This window comes from Gracilinanus agilis, chromosome 2 (genome assembly GCF_016433145.1).
Source record: "Gracilinanus agilis isolate LMUSP501 chromosome 2, AgileGrace, whole genome shotgun sequence".
NCBI classification, from domain to species: Eukaryota; Metazoa; Chordata; class Mammalia; order Didelphimorphia; family Didelphidae; genus Gracilinanus; species Gracilinanus agilis.
Genome location: NC_058131.1, coordinates 670,467,227 through 670,488,205, shown reverse-complemented (window position 1 = coordinate 670,488,205; position 20,979 = coordinate 670,467,227). Strand labels below are relative to the sequence as shown.

Genomic DNA, 20,979 nt, shown 5'->3' with positions numbered 1-20,979 from the left:
CTTTGAGGCGGGCACACACCTCAGGCTATCAATTGGGGGGAAGGGGAGGAGAGCAAGCCTTTGCCAGCTTCTAAGATGGCTACCGCGCGTGCTAGCCACCAGTTCGCCCGCGGGCGGCAGCACGAGGTTAATTCGGCGGCGAGCCCGGGCTCTCTGGCTCCGGGGAGCTGGGTAGTTGCCCTAGTCCCTTCCCCCGCTTCCCCTCCCTGACAGCCGCGGGCCCGCCCCCTGTGGCCTCAGCCAATGAGCACGCGGGGCCGGGCTTCGTAGGGGCTGCCCGGGCGGCGGGCGGGCGGGTGCGAGCGAGTGAGAGCGCCAGTGTGTGTGTGAGCGCGTCGGAGGACTGGGGACGAACGCCGGCGGAGAGTGCTTGAGGACGCGGCAGCGCCTGGGGGAGAGGCGAACCGGCCGCGGTGGGGCGCTGCGGCGCTCGGGGACGAGGGCAGCCATGCTGTCCATCAGGTAGGTCGCGGGGTCGTCGGGCCGCTCTCGGGGGGCTCTCCTTGGCAGGAAGGCGGCCGGAATCGCGCCCCCAGACCCTAGCCGGCCTGGGGCTGTCAAGGGGGACGCCGGGATTCCGCGCCCACGTGTTCCAGCGCTGGGCAAACTTCATGAGGGGCCATCAGTCCATCAGTCCTGGCAGACTCGGGCAAAGTTGGTGGTGCGGGGCGGGCGTCCCTGCCCTTAGTCTGGGACCCAGGACCGCCAGCCTGTCCATCCCTACTTGGCGTCGCATTCCCTTTCGGGGGTGTCTTGGAACCAAACGTCGGGGAGCTAGGGGAGGTGGTGGGCAAGGCAGAAAATGGATGGAGCGGGGAATGTTCGGGAGCCGATCCTGTGTGCTCGGCCCAGCCCGGGCTCGTGCAGGCATCACAGAAATCAGAACTAGGATTTTTTCTATGTCATCCCTAGAAGTCAGAGAAAGATGGAGCCAGCCATCTCGTTCTGCGGAGAAGAGAAACTGAGGCCCAGAGAAGTTATGCAACTTGGCCCAGGGGGTAGAGACTAGTGAATAAACGCAGAACCAATGGGATTTGAACTCAGGTCTTCACACTCGGTACCCATACTACTGGTGCCATACACGAAAGAGTGCCTTCTGCTTACACTGCTTACACTGGGATGCTGGAAGGATTAAGTTTTCACCCTTCCCCTTCATATGTATTCCATTCTACAGAGAACAAAATAGAAACATTGAGAGAATGGTTATGATCTTAGCATACGTTTACATAATGGGGACATATAAGGCTTGTCTTCTGTGTTTTAAAATAATGTTACTCCAAGCTGAGCTTGACTCCTGCTGTCTCTAACAGTAGGTGAGTCTCCCTCCCACTCCCAGCCCTCTTCAGTCACTGAAGCTATGAATTCAGCTATTTATGAGGGAGGGAGAGGAGAGAGGAATAAATAGAGGGAATTTAGGCAAGTGTGATCTCTTGCCATTTAGCAGCCAGTAGGACAGGATTCAATTTATAGGTAGTTAGAGGTTAAAAGTTGATTCTTAAATAGGGAATTCAGTTCAACTCCAGTTTTGTACCTTTTAAAGCTGCCTGAGTGTGTGTGCATGGCTAGGAATGCAGGGATGGTGGTAGAATCTCTTTTATAGTCACAAAACCACCTGTCCTTGTATAAACAGGTTGAAGGCCTTTGCTTTTTACCAGTCTGATAAAATGTGCTTTTTGTGTGGGTTGTTGCTTTCTAAGGGCTTATTTAAAAGTTGAGAATAACCCTGTTTGATTTATAACATTTAAACATCTATTATGTCTGAAGCATTGTACTGTCACACTGAGGATACAAAGACAAAAATTAAACATCTCCTACCCTCAAGGATGCAGCATGTGAAGGGATTAGTAGATACAAAGTACATACAAAGTAATTTTTGGGAGGAGGGTACAAACCAGTGGGAAGATCAGGAAAGAACCCAACTGGGATGTGGCACCCTAAATAGTGAGAAAGCACCAGATGTTAAGGGGCAAGGCATTTTAGTTATGAGGGAAAACCTGTCTATACACAGAGGTGGGAGATGGAATGGGAAGTTCTTAGAATTCCAAGTTAGCCAGTTTGGCTAGAGTGCCGATTTCATGAAGGTATATTGTGAAATAAATCTGAAAAGTTAGGCACCTACTTTAAATATAAAATTTGAATATCAAATAGAGGAGTTGTTATGTTGTTTTAGGGGAATATTGGTGTGATTGATAGTTAGGATCTTGGATGAATCACTTAACATTTCTGAGTCTCATTTTTCTCATTTATAAAGTAAAGGGAATAGTCTAGATGACCTCACAGATCATTCCAGCTCTAAAGCCATGATCCTTTGTGTTTGATTTTTATCTTAGAGGCAATGGGGAGCCACTGGAGTTACTTCTTGTCTTTTTAAATCCTTGCCTTCTGTCTTAGAATTGGTTCCAAGGCAGAAGAGCAGTAAGGGCTAGGCAATTGAGATTTTACTTGTCCAGGCTCATACAGCTAGGAAGTTTTAAACCAGATTTGAACCCAGGACCTCCCTTCTTTAGACCATTTCCCTTCTCTTTATCCACTGAGCCACCTAGCTGCCTCCACTGAGGCTTCTTGAGCAGGAAAATGATGTGGTTTGTATTTGAGGATATTAATTTGATGTCTGTGTGGAGGATGGATTGTAGAATGTAGGAAGAGGAAGCAGGAAGAACAATTGGGCTGCTGTTCAGGTATCAGGTGATGAGGACATGATCATGAAATTGTTGTGGTGGCCAAAGAGAGAGAGAGGAAAACATTGGGCAGAACCGGTAAGTGCTAGAGATATTGTGGGAACAACTAAAAAAATTGGAGGCTTGAATGTGACAAAGAGTAGGAAATTGAGGGTGACTCCAGAGCAGTGAACCTGGGTGACAGGCAGGGAGTTAGGAGAAAGAATAGTTTTATGAGGGAAGAGAATTTTTTTTTATTTTGGACATGTTGGGAAACAGCCCACCTCTTGAGAATTTTGTTATTTTTCAGTTGTGTCCAACTCTTCTTGACCCCAGTTGGAGTTTTCTAGGCAAAGATCCCAGAGTGGTTTGCCATTTCCTTTTCCAGCTCATTTGACAGATGAGGAAACTGAGGCCAACAGGGTTAAGTGGCTTGGGCCAGGGTCCCACACCTAAAGTACCTGAGGCTCATTTGAACTTAGGTCTTTGATGAACTTAAGTCATTGACTTGAAGAACTTCTATTCTGCTTATTATGAAAGGTTTGATATCCAAAGTTTTTATACTTTAAATTTGAAGTATTTTATTTTTACATAGAATTACACTAAAGGGATGGTCTGAATTTTAGCTCTCAGAGAGCCCCATGGATTATATGATTATAAACTTTAAGCTGGTTGGGACTTTCAAAGATCATCTTATTCAATCTTTTTTTTTTTTAATAGATGAAGAAACTGAAGTTTGAGGTTTAGAGATAGGAGAACTGAGATTTGAAAATTTGGTTTTCTTGGTTCTATTTCCAGTGTTGTTTACACCATGTAATCTTTACTTCCTTCCATGGCATTGGAAAAACTCATTTTGTGAAGACCTCAAAGGAGATTAAAAAGATAGTTTTTTGGGGTAGCTGGATGGCTCAGTGGATTGAGAGCCAGGCCTAGAGACAGGAGGTCCTAGGTTCAAATCTGGCCTCAGACACTTCCTAGCTGTGTGACCCTGGGCAAGTCACTTAACCCCCATTGCCTAGCCCTGTAACAAATAAAATTAATATAGAAGGATATATATAAAAGATATTAGGGTTTAAAAATTTAAAAAAAAAAAGATAGTCTTTTCCATCAATACATTTAAAGTCACATCCACTGATGGCTTCTTAACCTTTCTTCTTAGTATAGGAGGCATGAACTTCTTTAGAAACTGTATTTGGAGAAAGATTGGTTCAGATGAATGCAACATATGGCTCCCTCTCCCAATCTTCCAATTCACTATAGTACCTTTTGCCCCCAAGTGAAGGGTAAAGTTGAGGAAATCCTTTCTTGTGTCATAAAATGCCAGACATTTCACAATAAGGTTTGACTTTTGGAGCATTTTCTTGCATATGAGAAGCACATTTTTAAAAAGAATATTTTTTCTTCCTTTTTAAAAATCAACTTAGCATTGTTAAAAAATGATTTGTAAGTATGATATATATACCTTGTATGTAGTGAATATCAACAATGTAGATGGTAGAGGTGAAGCTCTTTTTTTTAAGACCTTTACTCTGGTTTCCAGTTTGGGGCAGCACTATATCAGCAGAAGGATCTCTTTGTGGGATTTTAGTTTGTATTCTACCATTTCTAATTTTATTTTATAGGCAAGTCTCTTAAATCCTCAAAGCCCTAGTTTTCTTTTCTGTAAAATGGGGAAAATACTTCTCTTCACTGCCTCATAGTGTTTTGTACAATTAATATATAGCCCAGTACAGCTGTTGTTCTGCTAAATTGATACGTTCTTTTCCCTTCCTATTTTAAAGGATAGTGGTTCAGTGAAAGATACCTAAATTTTCTAGAGATACTAGGATTATAGATAGAACTTCAGAGCTGGAAAATGACCTTAGAGCTCATGTATATATTCATGCTATTTATACTTGTACATGTTGCTTCCTTCTCAATAGAATGTGACCTCTTTGAGGACAAAGACTATTTAGTTTTGTCTTTGAACTGTCTACCACCTAGCACAGTATCTAGTATATAGCAGCTGCTTAATATATGCTTGTTGGATTAATGGATTAATTTATGTTCTTCCCATTTTCTCACTTCTCTACAATAGTGGTCACCAGACTTTTTTTTATCACATTTTCTTGATAAAAAAATGTGAACTAGCACTCAATAGGTGCATATTTACTTGTTTACTGTGTAATCTCTATGTACATTATACAATTTATATGAAAGTTAAAATTAATATTTAATCTTAAAGACATTAGGGAGCCTCTTCAGCTTAATGAATGAGATACACCGTTAGATCTACCTGAGCTTTAGGGAAATCTTTTTTGGCGGCTGGGTGGAGGATGAATTGGAGGAGGGAGAAACTTGAGGCAGGGAGACCAGTTAGTCAATAGTTCAGTCAGTAGATGAAGAGGTCCTGAATTAGGGTGTCTCTGTGATTAGAGAGAAGGGGACAGATTGAGAGATGCTGAGGAAATAGAAATGACAGAGTTTAGCTACTCATGGAATGTATGGAGTCATACCTAGCCTAGATGGTGGTGTCCTTGAGATTAAGAAGCAAATTCAGAAGAGGGCTGGAGCAGGGAAAGCAGGGGAAAAAATAAAATGTGGATCTGAGGAGGAGGGTGGGGAGAATACTCCAGTGAAGAGGATTTGCCTAAGGGCATAAAATTGAGAGTTTCCACAACTAGTGAAGAGGGTTAAGTAGAGGTAGTATTGGTAGGTTGTATTGGAGACAAATCCCAATAAGGGGGGTAGGTTGCAAACCCTTCTTTACTTATCCTTCTGTTGATTGAAAAGATCCTTTTGCTATGATTCTCTAATTCAAGGACTACTACTTTATGGATGAAGCAAGTTGAAGTAACTAGCCCACATTCACTTTTTCTGATGTTTTTGATTATATACTATCATTTTGAATTATGAATTTTAAATGATCAATTACTGTGAATTTCTAAATATTGACTTAATAAAAAATAGGATCATAGTCCATAGTATCATAGATTTACATTTCAGAGGTTATCTAGTTCAACTCCCTTGTTTTACAAATTAGATTGGTGAGGCATCAAGAAGTTATAAGTGACTCGTTTAAGGACAAATGGAGATTTTAGTCAAATTGGAGTCCAAAACCAACATTCTTAAAAAAAAAGACTCCCATAGAATTTTTGTCAATTTAACTTTACATATACACATATATACTTTTATACATATGTTTATATCTACACAAACACATGTGTGTGTGTGTATGTATGTATGTATGTATGTATGTATGTATACACATCCCCTACTTCAACTGATAGTCACGGGAGGAAAGTAAAAAATTACAAACTTAATTACTCTTCAAGAATGACTGTCCCATCCTTGCCCTTAACTTGCACTATATTCTGTCACTGTCATTAGGAACACTAGCAAACAACTGTTTACAGATTTGATGCTATTATTATCTAGTTGGTCTGTTTAGCAGGGCAAAGTCAGCCAATGAGAGAAACAGCTGTGCACAAAATACCTGAATATTCTTTTGTTGCCTTAACTCTGTCTTGTACTCTAGTGTGGCTTTATGCTAGGGAGAGCTATGGAAAATGAAAATATTTCCTTTCATCAGGTGTGGCCCTGGTGCTCCATTTAGATCTGTTAGAGCAAGACCAAAAGTAATCTTTGATCTGAGATATTCTGGACTCAACACTTTATTCGGGAATTTTGTGGGACTCATAATAGTAGAACTAGATGAAATCCTGTCCCTTTCCCTTTTTCCACCAGAACCCTGGCTTACTTAGTCAGTCAGCATTAGGCTCTTCAGCTAGAGTATGAACTGTGTGGTAAGCCATGATGACTGCACTGATGTTAATTAACAAGTCAACCAGTGAGTCATTGGGGATGCTGGAATTCTAGAGGAAAAAAGTCTGTTCTCCCTTTCTTTTCCACTGTTTCAACACCAGTATAGGGTCCCTGGTAGACATCTGAGGAAGCAGAGTGTGGGCTGCTCCAGAAATGCTCTATGTTATTGAGTCTTCAGACCACTAATTCGTGTCAGTCTTACCACTTTGGACGGAACTGAGTGGGAGAGACTCCCAGCTGGGGGCTTGGCATCTGCAGAGGGACAGTTTCCACAAATGCTCCACTGTGCTTAGGGTTCTGTCTGGAAAGGAACTCTAACCTTCAAGTTGATTCTACTTCCTTTGTATACTCTGGATGATGGAAGTTGTGGTTAAGACAAGACTAGACTTTGCTATTAGTCAGAGTTGTTGGGTCCTGGCCACATCTACATCTTAGACTGGACCTAATTTGCAAGGTCTTTTTTGGTAGATGGGTGTGGTGCTATTGGCTGGAATATTTTTCTCAGTTCTTGAGACGTCTAAGTTTTAACCAATCCGGGATGATGAGGAATAAATATATTAGGATATCGAAATAGGAAGTTGAATAATGAATGAGTTAATATTTGCCATTTGTATTCTTTTGACATTTGCAAAAGTGCTTTATGTTGGTTATCTCTTTGAACCTTCCAAGAACCCTGAGAGGTGGTATATACAGATGAGAAAATTGAATTTCACGGAAGCTAGGCAATTTGACCCATGATTACATTGTGAGTATCTAAACTAGGATCCTAAGCCTAGCACTTCATACCCAACTTTATCTCCAGCTGAAATAGCTTTCATATGATAGGCAAACTTTTGGGGCTTTCGAACTGTTTAGGACATTTCTTTAATGAGTACTGTGTGTATCAGATACATCAAAGTCATAGATGGGACCTTAGGGGCCATCTAGAATGACCTCCTCCTTTTACAAAAAAAGGAAGCAACACTGTTGGTTAGAGCTGTGAACTGATCCAACCATTTTCTAGAGCAATTTGGAATTACAGCCAGATAATTTATAAAACTGTGTATAGTGGTTCCTTACCTATTGAGGGAGTTACATTCCAGAGACTGCCACGACAGGTGAAAATCCCTGAAGAAATGGCATTATGTTTATTATTTATATATATTTTAAAGCTTTATAAACCCTTCCCACTTTCCTATAAACCTTTTTCACACTTATTAACCTACAGTCACTGAGCCAATCAGCACCCAGGATACAGAATATGGTGCTGTGGTTGGTTGCCTTTCCTTCCATCAGCCAATAGTGTGCTGTGATAAGTGTAAGTCCGTGATATAGAAATACATATATATGTGTATTTCTGTATCATGGATATATATATATATATATATATATATATATATTTTTTTTAAACCTTGATACAGTGAAACCGCACACGATATACCCTTCAACCTGTGTCTGTTTCCTGAAGAGATCAGAGAAGAAGGAAGAGACCCATATATTCCAAAATATTTATAGCAGCTTTTTTTTTTTGGTGGCAAAGAATTGGAAATAAAGGGGATGTTCATCAACTGGAGAATGGCTAAACAAATTGTGTTATATGGTTGTGATGGAATACTTCTGCACCATAAGAAACAACGATTAGATTAATTTTTTTTAAAACTCGAAAAGAACTACTCAGGATAAAGAACAGCAAAATGAATTCTCTAAGAGAGCATCAAATACAGCTATAGAATTAATACTGGAAGAATAAATTGTGAATATTACCTCTTGAGACTGAACTGAAAAATGGAAACATGAAAGATGTAATTTATGTATACATATGTCTCCCTGATGATGCTTTCTCCCTGAGAGGAAGTAGGGGCTGAGACATTTGTAAGTAAATTTTACTAATTAAAAAACAAACAAACAGATAAGGAATCAGAGAGAGGGTTAGGGACTTGATTCTCCAAGGTCACAGATGGAGTAAAGATCAGAGGCCGGATTGAATTTAGGTTTTCCTGATTCCCATTATAACATACCACATTACTACTTTTTATAAATATGTAACTGAAAAATTATGCAAATGTAGCTTTTAGCATGAACTGATTTTTAAAAAATATTTTTGAACTGTCATGAAAGTCTAAAGCTGGTAGTCTTCCTTAGAATTTTAAGTGCTATTATTTAGCTATTAATGCTCATTTTTGTAAGTAGGCCATTGCTGAGGAAGCAGTCAAGTCTTTTCTATAACTCCAAATCTTTTGAGTTCTATCCATGTTTGCCCTTCTGCCACATTAAGTAAGCTTAGTTGAAATTATGTTTAAATCCTTGGGAATATCATGCTTATAAGATAATTGGTGTAGTGCCTTAGATGAAACCTTCCAACAGAATATATAAAGTCATGGTCAGGCAAGCTTTAAATCCACAGTTAATAAGTTACAGTTTTTTTTAAAGCACTAATGCAAGCCAAGCTTTTGTACAGAGTGTCCCAGAAGTAAACTTTAGTAGATCAAAACTGTACTAACACTTTTGGGACACTATATGTATGCAACTCTCTTGAAAACTTGGTATATGACATCAAGAACATTTATTAATGAATAAATGAGTAGTTTTTCTTTACCTCTTGCTTTGTGCCAAGCTTATGCTAAACACCAAGACTACAAATATAAAATCAAGACAGTTCCTACTTTTAAAGGAGTGTTCTAATAGTTGGAGAGACTCTGCATATGAGAGAGTAATGGCCACACAGAAGGTTGTTTTGTTTTGGGAAGTCAAAGAATTGACTTAATAGAATGTTAGGGAGGGGGCAGCTGGTTAGCTCAGTGGATTGAGAGTCAGGCCTAGAGACTGGAGGTCCTAGGTTCAAATCTGACCTCAGACACTTCCCAGCTGTGTGACCCTGGGCAAGTCACTTGACCCCCATTGCCTACCCTTACCACTCTTCTGCCTTGGANATACGTTCTTTTCCCTTCCTATTTTAAAGGATAGTGGTTCAGTGAAAGATACCTAAATTTTCTAGAGATACTAGGATTATAGATAGAACTTCAGAGCTGGAAAATGACCTTAGAGCTCATGTATATATTCATGCTATTTATACTTGTACATGTTGCTTCCTTCTCAATAGAATGTGACCTCTTTGAGGACAAAGACTATTTAGTTTTGTCTTTGAACTGTCTACCACCTAGCACAGTATCTAGTATATAGCAGCTGCTTAATATATGCTTGTTGGATTAATGGATTAATTTATGTTCTTCCCATTTTCTCACTTCTCTACAATAGTGGTCACCAGACTTTTTTTTATCACATTTTCTTGATAAAAAAATGTGAACTAGCACTCAATAGGTGCATATTTACTTGTTTACTGTGTAATCTCTATGTACATTATACAATTTATATGAAAGTTAAAATTAATATTTAATCTTAAAGACATTAGGGAGCCTCTTCAGCTTAATGAATGAGATACACCGTTAGATCTACCTGAGCTTTAGGGAAATCTTTTTTGGCGGCTGGGTGGAGGATGAATTGGAGGAGGGAGAAACTTGAGGCAGGGAGACCAGTTAGTCAATAGTTCAGTCAGTAGATGAAGAGGTCCTGAATTAGGGTGTCTCTGTGATTAGAGAGAAGGGGACAGATTGAGAGATGCTGAGGAAATAGAAATGACAGAGTTTAGCTACTCATGGAATGTATGGAGTCATACCTAGCCTAGATGGTGGTGTCCTTGAGATTAAGAAGCAAATTCAGAAGAGGGCTGGAGCAGGGAAAGCAGGGGAAAAAATAAAATGTGGATCTGAGGAGGAGGGTGGGGAGAATACTCCAGTGAAGAGGATTTGCCTAAGGGCATAAAATTGAGAGTTTCCACAACTAGTGAAGAGGGTTAAGTAGAGGTAGTATTGGTAGGTTGTATTGGAGACAAATCCCAATAAGGGGGGTAGGTTGCAAACCCTTCTTTACTTATCCTTCTGTTGATTGAAAAGATCCTTTTGCTATGATTCTCTAATTCAAGGACTACTACTTTATGGATGAAGCAAGTTGAAGTAACTAGCCCACATTCACTTTTTCTGATGTTTTTGATTATATACTATCATTTTGAATTATGAATTTTAAATGATCAATTACTGTGAATTTCTAAATATTGACTTAATAAAAAATAGGATCATAGTCCATAGTATCATAGATTTACATTTCAGAGGTTATCTAGTTCAACTCCCTTGTTTTACAAATTAGATTGGTGAGGCATCAAGAAGTTATAAGTGACTCCTTTAAGGACAAATGGAGATTTTAGTCAAATTGGAGTCCAAAACCAACATTCTTAAAAAAAAAGACTCCCATAGAATTTTTGTCAATTTAACTTTACATATACACATATATACTTTTATACATATGTTTATATCTACACAAACACATGTGTGTGTGTGTATGTATGTATGTATGTATGTATGTATGTATACACATCCCCTACTTCAACTGATAGTCACGGGAGGAAAGTAAAAAATTACAAACTTAATTACTCTTCAAGAATGACTGTCCCATCCTTGCCCTTAACTTGCACTATATTCTGTCACTGTCATTAGGAACACTAGCAAACAACTGTTTACAGATTTGATGCTATTATTATCTAGTTGGTCTGTTTAGCAGGGCAAAGTCAGCCAATGAGAGAAACAGCTGTGCACAAAATACCTGAATATTCTTTTGTTGCCTTAACTCTGTCTTGTACTCTAGTGTGGCTTTATGCTAGGGAGAGCTATGGAAAATGAAAATATTTCCTTTCATCAGGTGTGGCCCTGGTGCTCCATTTAGATCTGTTAGAGCAAGACCAAAAGTAATCTTTGATCTGAGATATTCTGGACTCAACACTTTATTCGGGAATTTTGTGGGACTCATAATAGTAGAACTAGATGAAATCCTGTCCCTTTCCCTTTTTCCACCAGAACCCTGGCTTACTTAGTCAGTCAGCATTAGGCTCTTCAGCTAGAGTATGAACTGTGTGGTAAGCCATGATGACTGCACTGATGTTAATTAACAAGTCAACCAGTGAGTCATTGGGGATGCTGGAATTCTAGAGGAAAAAAGTCTGTTCTCCCTTTCTTTTCCACTGTTTCAACACCAGTATAGGGTCCCTGGTAGACATCTGAGGAAGCAGAGTGTGGGCTGCTCCAGAAATGCTCTATGTTATTGAGTCTTCAGACCACTAATTCGTGTCAGTCTTACCACTTTGGACGGAACTGAGTGGGAGAGACTCCCAGCTGGGGGCTTGGCATCTGCAGAGGGACAGTTTCCACAAATGCTCCACTGTGCTTAGGGTTCTGTCTGGAAAGGAACTCTAACCTTCAAGTTGATTCTACTTCCTTTGTATACTCTGGATGATGGAAGTTGTGGTTAAGACAAGACTAGACTTTGCTATTAGTCAGAGTTGTTGGGTCCTGGCCACATCTACATCTTAGACTGGACCTAATTTGCAAGGTCTTTTTTGGTAGATGGGTGTGGTGCTATTGGCTGGAATATTTTTCTCAGTTCTTGAGACGTCTAAGTTTTAACCAATCCGGGATGATGAGGAATAAATATATTAGGATATCGAAATAGGAAGTTGAATAATGAATGAGTTAATATTTGCCATTTGTATTCTTTTGACATTTGCAAAAGTGCTTTATGTTGGTTATCTCTTTGAACCTTCCAAGAACCCTGAGAGGTGGTATATACAGATGAGAAAATTGAATTTCACGGAAGCTAGGCAATTTGACCCATGATTACATTGTGAGTATCTAAACTAGGATCCTAAGCCTAGCACTTCATACCCAACTTTATCTCCAGCTGAAATAGCTTTCATATGATAGGCAAACTTTTGGGGCTTTCGAACTGTTTAGGACATTTCTTTAATGAGTACTGTGTGTATCAGATACATCAAAGTCATAGATGGGACCTTAGGGGCCATCTAGAATGACCTCCTCCTTTTACAAAAAAAGGAAGCAACACTGTTGGTTAGAGCTGTGAACTGATCCAACCATTTTCTAGAGCAATTTGGAATTACAGCCAGATAATTTATAAAACTGTGTATAGTGGTTCCTTACCTATTGAGGGAGTTACATTCCAGAGACTGCCACGACAGGTGAAAATCCCTGAAGAAATGGCATTATGTTTATTATTTATATATATTTTAAAGCTTTATAAACCCTTCCCACTTTCCTATAAACCTTTTTCACACTTATTAACCTACAGTCACTGAGCCAATCAGCACCCAGGATACAGAATATGGTGCTGTGGTTGGTTGCCTTTCCTTCCATCAGCCAATAGTGTGCTGTGATAAGTGTAAGTCCGTGATATAGAAATACATATATATGTGTATTTCTGTATCATGGATATATATATATATATATATATATATATATATTTTTTTTAAACCTTGATACAGTGAAACCGCACACGATATACCCTTCAACCTGTGTCTGTTTCCTGAAGAGATCAGAGAAGAAGGAAGAGACCCATATATTCCAAAATATTTATAGCAGCTTTTTTTTTTTGGTGGCAAAGAATTGGAAATAAAGGGGATGTTCATCAACTGGAGAATGGCTAAACAAATTGTGTTATATGGTTGTGATGGAATACTTCTGCACCATAAGAAACAACGATTAGATTAATTTTTTTTAAAACTCGAAAAGAACTACTCAGGATAAAGAACAGCAAAATGAATTCTCTAAGAGAGCATCAAATACAGCTATAGAATTAATACTGGAAGAATAAATTGTGAATATTACCTCTTGAGACTGAACTGAAAAATGGAAACATGAAAGATGTAATTTATGTATACATATGTCTCCCTGATGATGCTTTCTCCCTGAGAGGAAGTAGGGGCTGAGACATTTGTAAGTAAATTTTACTAATTAAAAAACAAACAAACAGATAAGGAATCAGAGAGAGGGTTAGGGACTTGATTCTCCAAGGTCACAGATGGAGTAAAGATCAGAGGCCGGATTGAATTTAGGTTTTCCTGATTCCCATTATAACATACCACATTACTACTTTTTATAAATATGTAACTGAAAAATTATGCAAATGTAGCTTTTAGCATGAACTGATTTTTAAAAAATATTTTTGAACTGTCATGAAAGTCTAAAGCTGGTAGTCTTCCTTAGAATTTTAAGTGCTATTATTTAGCTATTAATGCTCATTTTTGTAAGTAGGCCATTGCTGAGGAAGCAGTCAAGTCTTTTCTATAACTCCAAATCTTTTGAGTTCTATCCATGTTTGCCCTTCTGCCACATTAAGTAAGCTTAGTTGAAATTATGTTTAAATCCTTGGGAATATCATGCTTATAAGATAATTGGTGTAGTGCCTTAGATGAAACCTTCCAACAGAATATATAAAGTCATGGTCAGGCAAGCTTTAAATCCACAGTTAATAAGTTACAGTTTTTTTTAAAGCACTAATGCAAGCCAAGCTTTTGTACAGAGTGTCCCAGAAGTAAACTTTAGTAGATCAAAACTGTACTAACACTTTTGGGACACTATATGTATGCAACTCTCTTGAAAACTTGGTATATGACATCAAGAACATTTATTAATGAATAAATGAGTAGTTTTTCTTTACCTCTTGCTTTGTGCCAAGCTTATGCTAAACACCAAGACTACAAATATAAAATCAAGACAGTTCCTACTTTTAAAGGAGTGTTCTAATAGTTGGAGAGACTCTGCATATGAGAGAGTAATGGCCACACAGAAGGTTGTTTTGTTTTGGGAAGTCAAAGAATTGACTTAATAGAATGTTAGGGAGGGGGCAGCTGGTTAGCTCAGTGGATTGAGAGTCAGGCCTAGAGACTGGAGGTCCTAGGTTCAAATCTGACCTCAGACACTTCCCAGCTGTGTGACCCTGGGCAAGTCACTTGACCCCCATTGCCTACCCTTACCACTCTTCTGCCTTGGAAGGTAAGGGTTTAAAAAAAAAAAGGTTAGGGTGAATTAATTGACATGTTCTTGTGTCTACTATTTGTAGAGTATTGTGATGGTATTTAGTCATGTCCCACTCTAACTGTTGAGGCTTTCTTGGCAAAGATCCTGAGGTGTTTTGCCATTTTCTTCTGTAGTTCATTTTACAGATGAGGAAACTGAGGTAAACAGGGTTAAGTGACTTGCCTAGGGTCACATAGCCAGTAAGTATCTGAGGCCATATTCAAATTCAAGTTTTCTTAACTCCTGGCCCAACACTCTTATGTATTGAACCACCTACTTGCCTTGTGTTGGATATATGCAAAAGATGAATATTTCTGCTTTAGTGGTCCCTACAGTATAATTTGTTTTTCAACACTTTGAATTACACTGTTGTCCTAGAATTTGACCTCCACTTGGATTTCCAAAATACCATTCAGGTTGTTTTATTTTAAATATTGTTTGAAATCAGTAAGGTGTTGACTAAACTTAGAAATCATTTTGTTGGCAGATTTTTATTGTAGACATTTTATTTGAAAAATTGAGTCTTTTTAGGTGCTCTAAGAGAAGTTGCTGCTTAAAGGAATACTATTGGAAAATACTTTGTAATTCCCCAGTTTATCATTTTGTATAAATTTCAGTGTTCATAAATGGAAAATTATATCTTTATGCTGAAATTTTGGGCCTAAAAATTGGGCTACATCTTATTTTTTTTGACAAGTTGAACTATTTAACTGACTTAATACTTTAATGACTTACAAGGGTCATTAATTTTTTCACAACTAAAATTATTTGATTAAAAGGTTGATTAGTAAGTATAGTATTTTTATTATAGAATGTTTGTTACTAGTAGTTACAAATGATAATGTTCCTATTTAATAATAAGTTTGTAAATGCAAGATACGTTTTAGTTTCATTCATGACATTTTAAACTTATTAATAACACCCAGAAACTAAGCTTATGTGATATGGGAGAAGGAACATTGGGTTTGGAATTGAGTTTCTAGGGACTTGAATTTGAGTTCCAGACCTGCCACTTTGCTATGGACTTTGTAATTTTGGACCAGTCCTTAATCTCATTAGATAACCTTAACCTGCTTATGTATAAATTAATGAGTGAGTTGAAGTAGATGATCTTTGTATTCTTTGTTTTTTTCTAAGGTAGAATGTAGAAATCTATGTTACATTGTTACAAGATTGTGACATAGGCAAGGGTGACAGATTGTGTATTACAATCCAGTTAATTTTTAAAGTTACTTTGGAGTTAAAGTCCTTATTTTCACTGCAGCTGGTTTTTGTTTTTCAAATCCTTTCTGGAGAAATCTTTTTCTGGTCATTTTCTTCTAGTGCCTTTCTTCTGAAATTTCCTGTGAACAATTTTTTTCATATTTTCTCCATGAGAATGTGACCTTCTTGATGGCAGGGACCTTTTTGGCCTCAGTATCATCAATGCTTAAATTAATGAATGATACCTACTAAATGCTCAATTAATAAATACTTGTTACTTGACTTGTCCCATTCCTCATGAGAGTAGTAGGCTATAGGTATTTAATAATTATTGACATAGTGCTTAGGAATTTTTAAAAATTGTGACACATTTATATTTGCTAAATTGTTGGTGAACTTTTTATTCATACAGCTCACAGTTATCCACACATCAGCATTATGTACAGATAATTTTTATTCTTAAATCAGTTTTCTTTGTTTCATTGAATATTCTTGGACCACTTGCCTTGATTTATTTTCTGTTCAGTATATTTTCAGGAACCCTAGACTAATCTTAACAGTCTTAGAAAAAATAATTGAGATAGCAAATTAAAAAAAATTTTTTTTTTTAAACCCTTAACTTCTGTGTATTGGCTCCTTGGTGGAAGAGTGATAAGGGTGGGCAATGGGGATCAAGTGACTTGCCCAGGGTCACATAGCTGGGAAGTGTCTGAGGCTGGATTTGAACCTAGGACCCCCTGACTCTAGGCCTCACTCTCAATCCACTGAGCTACCCAGCTGCCCCCGAGATAGCAAATTTTAAAAATCATTAACTTCAAGTTTTAAAATTGGGTTTCTTCACATATGCAAAGTTAGAACTGGCTTGGGTTCAGTGTGGTTGAACAGTGTGATGTGGTAGTTCAAGAAATGACTGCTCCTTTGAGTTTCAGTAAGAGAGGCATAATTTATAGGGGGGAAAAAAACAGAGATAGTCACTGTCTGGTCATACCAAATATGGTGTATTGTGTTCTACATATTCCTGTTTGGTGAAGATATTGACAACTCTGGAAGTGTCTAGTGGAAGGAAGAGTAGGAAAGCCAAATTTAGGCTAGATGTCAACAAATGTTGTTAACACTCAGAACTATTCTGAAGTAGAATATGGGAAGGGTGTAATTCTCCCTCTTATCTTCAAGGAAAGGTGGGATAATCATTTAGTTGTGTGGTTGTAAGAATTCTTTTTTGGGTATCTTGAAACAGATGGCTACTAGTATCTCTTCCAAATCTGAAATCATGTGATTCGATGACAGAATACTTCACTGGCTTTCTTAACCTTTTCTCTGTCAAGGACACTAGGCAGTCTGGTGAAGCTTACAAACTTTTCAGAATCTTGCTTTTTAAATGTATCAAGTACATCACTATTACAAAGGAAATCAAAAGTGAATGAAAGTGAAATATATCCCCCATCCAAGATTATTGGCTCCCTAAATTCTATCTACAAACCCCAGGTTAAGAACCTCTGCTTTATTTGATTTTGATATATCCATGTCACTTCGTAATTGTGGATAATTGGGAGGTTATATGGTTTTTATTTTAAATGTTTTCTTTTAGAAGCCATAATTCTTTTTAACTTGGCAAAATCCTCAAATCTAAGAGCAGGACGATCTTGTGGCCAGTGACTGTTGTATTACATGTTATCTTTCATGAACGCAGGTGCTCTGTACAGTTGAGCCTCCAGTAGGGATAGGCTTTTGTTGGAATCAAGGTTGCATATAAACTGTGGCTATGGAACAGAGTAAAATCAATCCATTCGTAGAGGAATCATTATTTTGTTAGAATGGTTGACAACTTTTCTGCTACTGAAAGAGATCAAGGGCAAAGTATAGATTTATTCAAGGTTGCTTTTAATTTGCTAAGAATTTTTTCCAGAATCTCTCATTCTTAACAATAGGTTTAGGTCAGTATGAATTTGAAAGTTACGATAGTTACAATAAACTTATTGCCTAATTTTTACCCTTGTGTCTAAGTGTACACAAATACACAGCAGTGGTTATTAGTGTTCATTTCTTAACAGACTGACTTTGTTGTATAGTTAGCATATGAATAAATTATCTTATACTCTAGCAATATATTTTACCATTTTTAATTTAATTTTTCCAATTTTTTTCATGTCCTTCATTGATATAGCAATAGATTTCTATAATTTGGGCTATATTTCCAGCAATTTGTACTGGTATCCCTGTTCCATAGTGAATTAGCCTTTGGGCACAGACATAGAGTCTTATAAAAGCTTAGTAAGATCCTGAGAGGTTCCTTTGCACCCAAACCCTTGGTTTGGAAGCTTTGAATTGGGAGTATGGACAGTTGGAGAGAGTGGCTATTGTGCAAAAATTATCTACTCTGCTCCTAGTTTCTGACCTTTTTCTAAAAATGATAATATTGTTACACAATGTACCAAGGATATTAGCTACCTTCCCACTCTGGAGAAATCTCCAAACTGAGATCTTGCTCTAGATATTAGTGAGTCTTGTCAGTTCAGCCAGGATCCTAGCCATGCTCACTGCACTCCTAGCTCTAGTCACTTTCCTGACATCTTCATTTCCTTGCCAGCCTCCATTCTTCCAGTTTCCCTTTATGTATATTCTCCCCCCTCCCCCATTATGCATGTTCCTTGAAAGTAGGGCTTCTCTAGGCACTTAATAAATGCTTCTTTCCCTTGTCCCTCCCTCCCCTTCTCTTTCTCTTCTCTCCTAACCTTCACTATTTTACCTAGATTTATATTATGCATATTACAGTTTTGTTTATTCAGTGGTATTTCTGAAAACACCTGTGTTCATGGAGTGAGAAATATGTTAGCAACATCTCATTCATTCTTCAGTCAATCTGAGTCACCTTGTGTTTAATAAAGCTCTTAACCAGTGGACATGTTCATTAAACAGAATCCCAACTGGGCTAATTCATGCCTTTGTTCCTTCTCTTTCATAACATGCTTCATGAAATTCTATGAAAATTTGAGGAAAAGTCAATAAAATTTCAAATTTTTAAATTGCTTCTTTGTCAAACCTAAATCTCTATTTATGACTTTAAGATATTGCTCTTTTTTCTGTCCTCTTGGGCCAAAGAGAACCAGTCTAATTTCTTTTCTTTAGAACCTGGCTCCAATCTCCCAGACCAGCATTCACCAATTCCTGGGTCCAGCCAAACTGTCCTGTTTACTGTTTTCATGCACAATTATCTCCATAATCCTTTCTATCATTCAGTGAATTTGTTCTACCATCTCTTTGTCCAAGGCAGATTTGATAAGAGTATCAGCTACTACTGCTTCCAAGTAATTGTTAAAAATGTAAGGCATGACTAAACCAAGCACAGATCTCTAGGGCACTCCACTGGAGACCAAAGACCAAGTCAGCCTGAGCCTTCAGTGACTAATTGGGTCACTGAAGAAACTTCAGCCAGTTCTGAATCTACTTAACTGCTTTATTGTTAGATTAACTAGTCTACAGAATTGTCTGATTTGTGACTGTGCTTCCTTTTCAGGGAAAATATTCTTTTTGGAATGGGAAATCCTCTTCTTGACATTTCTGCAGTTGTGGACAAGAATTTCCTTGATAAGTAAGTACCAGAAGCTTTGTATATAATGTGAAAAATAGGCTAGAGGGAAAAAATGATGAAAATTTAGAATGGAATGTGCTATACAAATAACCAAGCACCCCCCTGCAGATTATGAGAACCAGGCCTGAAGACATTGATGCTGTCTTACTCAGTGCCTTAGAAGTTGGCCCTGCTTTTTGCTGCTGGACAGCCTTTTGTACAATTTCATTTACAACGTTATTCTAAATGAAATGCATGATTTCCTTAAGATATTTTTTCCACAGACTTCTTATCAATACTACTGATCTTCCATGGTTTCAAGCTTTTTAAATGATCTCAGAATGGAATGCATGTCAAAAATCTTCTTGTTTGTTTTATATTGATTAATTTCAATCTAATATTGGCTAGCCAGTGTTTTGATTTCCTTTGCATCAATAAATATGTATCCAGTGTAATCCTTCATGTTGCTATATCACATTTCTGGAAATTATTACAATACAAACTTACACTTGGCTCTCATTTGTTGAGCAACATTTTATAGTGAGCTTTTTTCTTCTTTCTTTTAAAGAGAACCGTAATTTTCCCAGGTAGTTCTTGACTAAATTTTGCTTCAAATAGAGAATTTGGGCTAGGAGATAATTAGATAAAGTTCAGAAAAGGACTTGGAAAAGGAGGGCATAGAAACCAACCCTACATAAATCTTTAATGCTCAGAATAAATTTGCATCAACTTTTATATTTTTATATATATTTATTTGTATACCCACTTACATGATTTTTTTGGTAAATAAATCTCCCAAAGTTTTTTAAAAGTCACTTAGATGGTGGTCTGGGTGCTCAATGGCCTGGCATTTCTGTATTGGCATAGTTGGGGGCTCCAACAACTTCCTTGTCTTAGGCATAGCAGATCCCCAAAGGCTAGTTGAAGGATTTTTCATTGTAAGCTGCCAGAAAGCAGAGAATGGGTGGTGCCAGTGGTGTGATGTAGTGGGCACAAACTTGGCCATCAGAATAATGGGAGTAGGATAAAAGAAACTGATTATGGATGGAAGGCTTTAACCTTGAGTTCTAAATTCAGGATTTGGAGGGGGAAAATAAGCTTTGGGGATTTTAGCTATGAATAATAGACATTTTTCTTAATTAAAAAAAATCTCTTTGTAGTTGATCTGAAAATACAACAGAGTCCTGATTATTTTGAAAAATAAATTTCTTGAAATTGGTCAGTTTATTGGAATTTGCATTGCATATTTCCACTGCCCTGGAACAAGTGACCATATTTTATATGATTATAATTCCAAATAGTACAAATTCAAATACATTCTACTACTTCATAGGATTCCTTTTTTTTTTTTTTTTTTTTTTTTACTGATCAGGATCTGCCTGTACTTTTAAAATTTTTATGAGTGAAACTGGTTTAGCTTGCTTTTCAGCCTGCCTTAAGAAATATATAATAGGATAGGGTACTTGACTTAGGAACCCCTGGGTTTGGATCTCCTTTCCAGCTCTTAATATTGGCTGTATAACTGTGGAATAATCATTTAATATCTTTGACTCCAAGTTTCCTCATCTGCAAACCAGAAATAATACATGTATACTTTACCTCAAAAGAGATAATATTCTTAAAATGCATTGTAAACTTTAATGTGACGTAAAAATGACTTTTTTTTGTTGTTTTTAGATCCTTAGTGAACTCTTTGACAAGCCAGTTGTGTTAATACCACCATAAATATTGCTAAGGAATAAGCAAGTACTATATGTAATACATTATATATTTGATATTTAGGAGCTTGCATAGTGTTTATGGCTTTAATATTTTTTGTCAGAATAAGTACATCTTGGGGGAAAAAGGAAAA

General features: G+C 37.7%; 1 protein-coding gene across 2 annotated transcripts in view; it reads left to right on the top strand.

Annotated features, from left to right (window-relative positions):
• The first annotated feature begins 342 nt into the window (after positions 1–342).
• Positions 343–20,979, top strand: part of ADK (adenosine kinase) — a 599,089-nt gene continuing 578,452 nt past the window's right edge. Inside the window, exons 1-2 of one of the 2 annotated variants that reach the window (XM_044659050.1) lie at positions 343–462; positions 19,074–19,148. In XM_044659050.1, the coding sequence (XP_044514985.1) occupies positions 449–462; positions 19,074–19,148 (89 nt within the window). In that variant the 5' untranslated portion in view covers positions 343–448. Of the gene's footprint in view, positions 463–11,413; positions 11,428–19,073; positions 19,149–20,979 lie in introns of those variants that run through there. The other variant, XM_044659053.1, reaches the window with a different exon arrangement.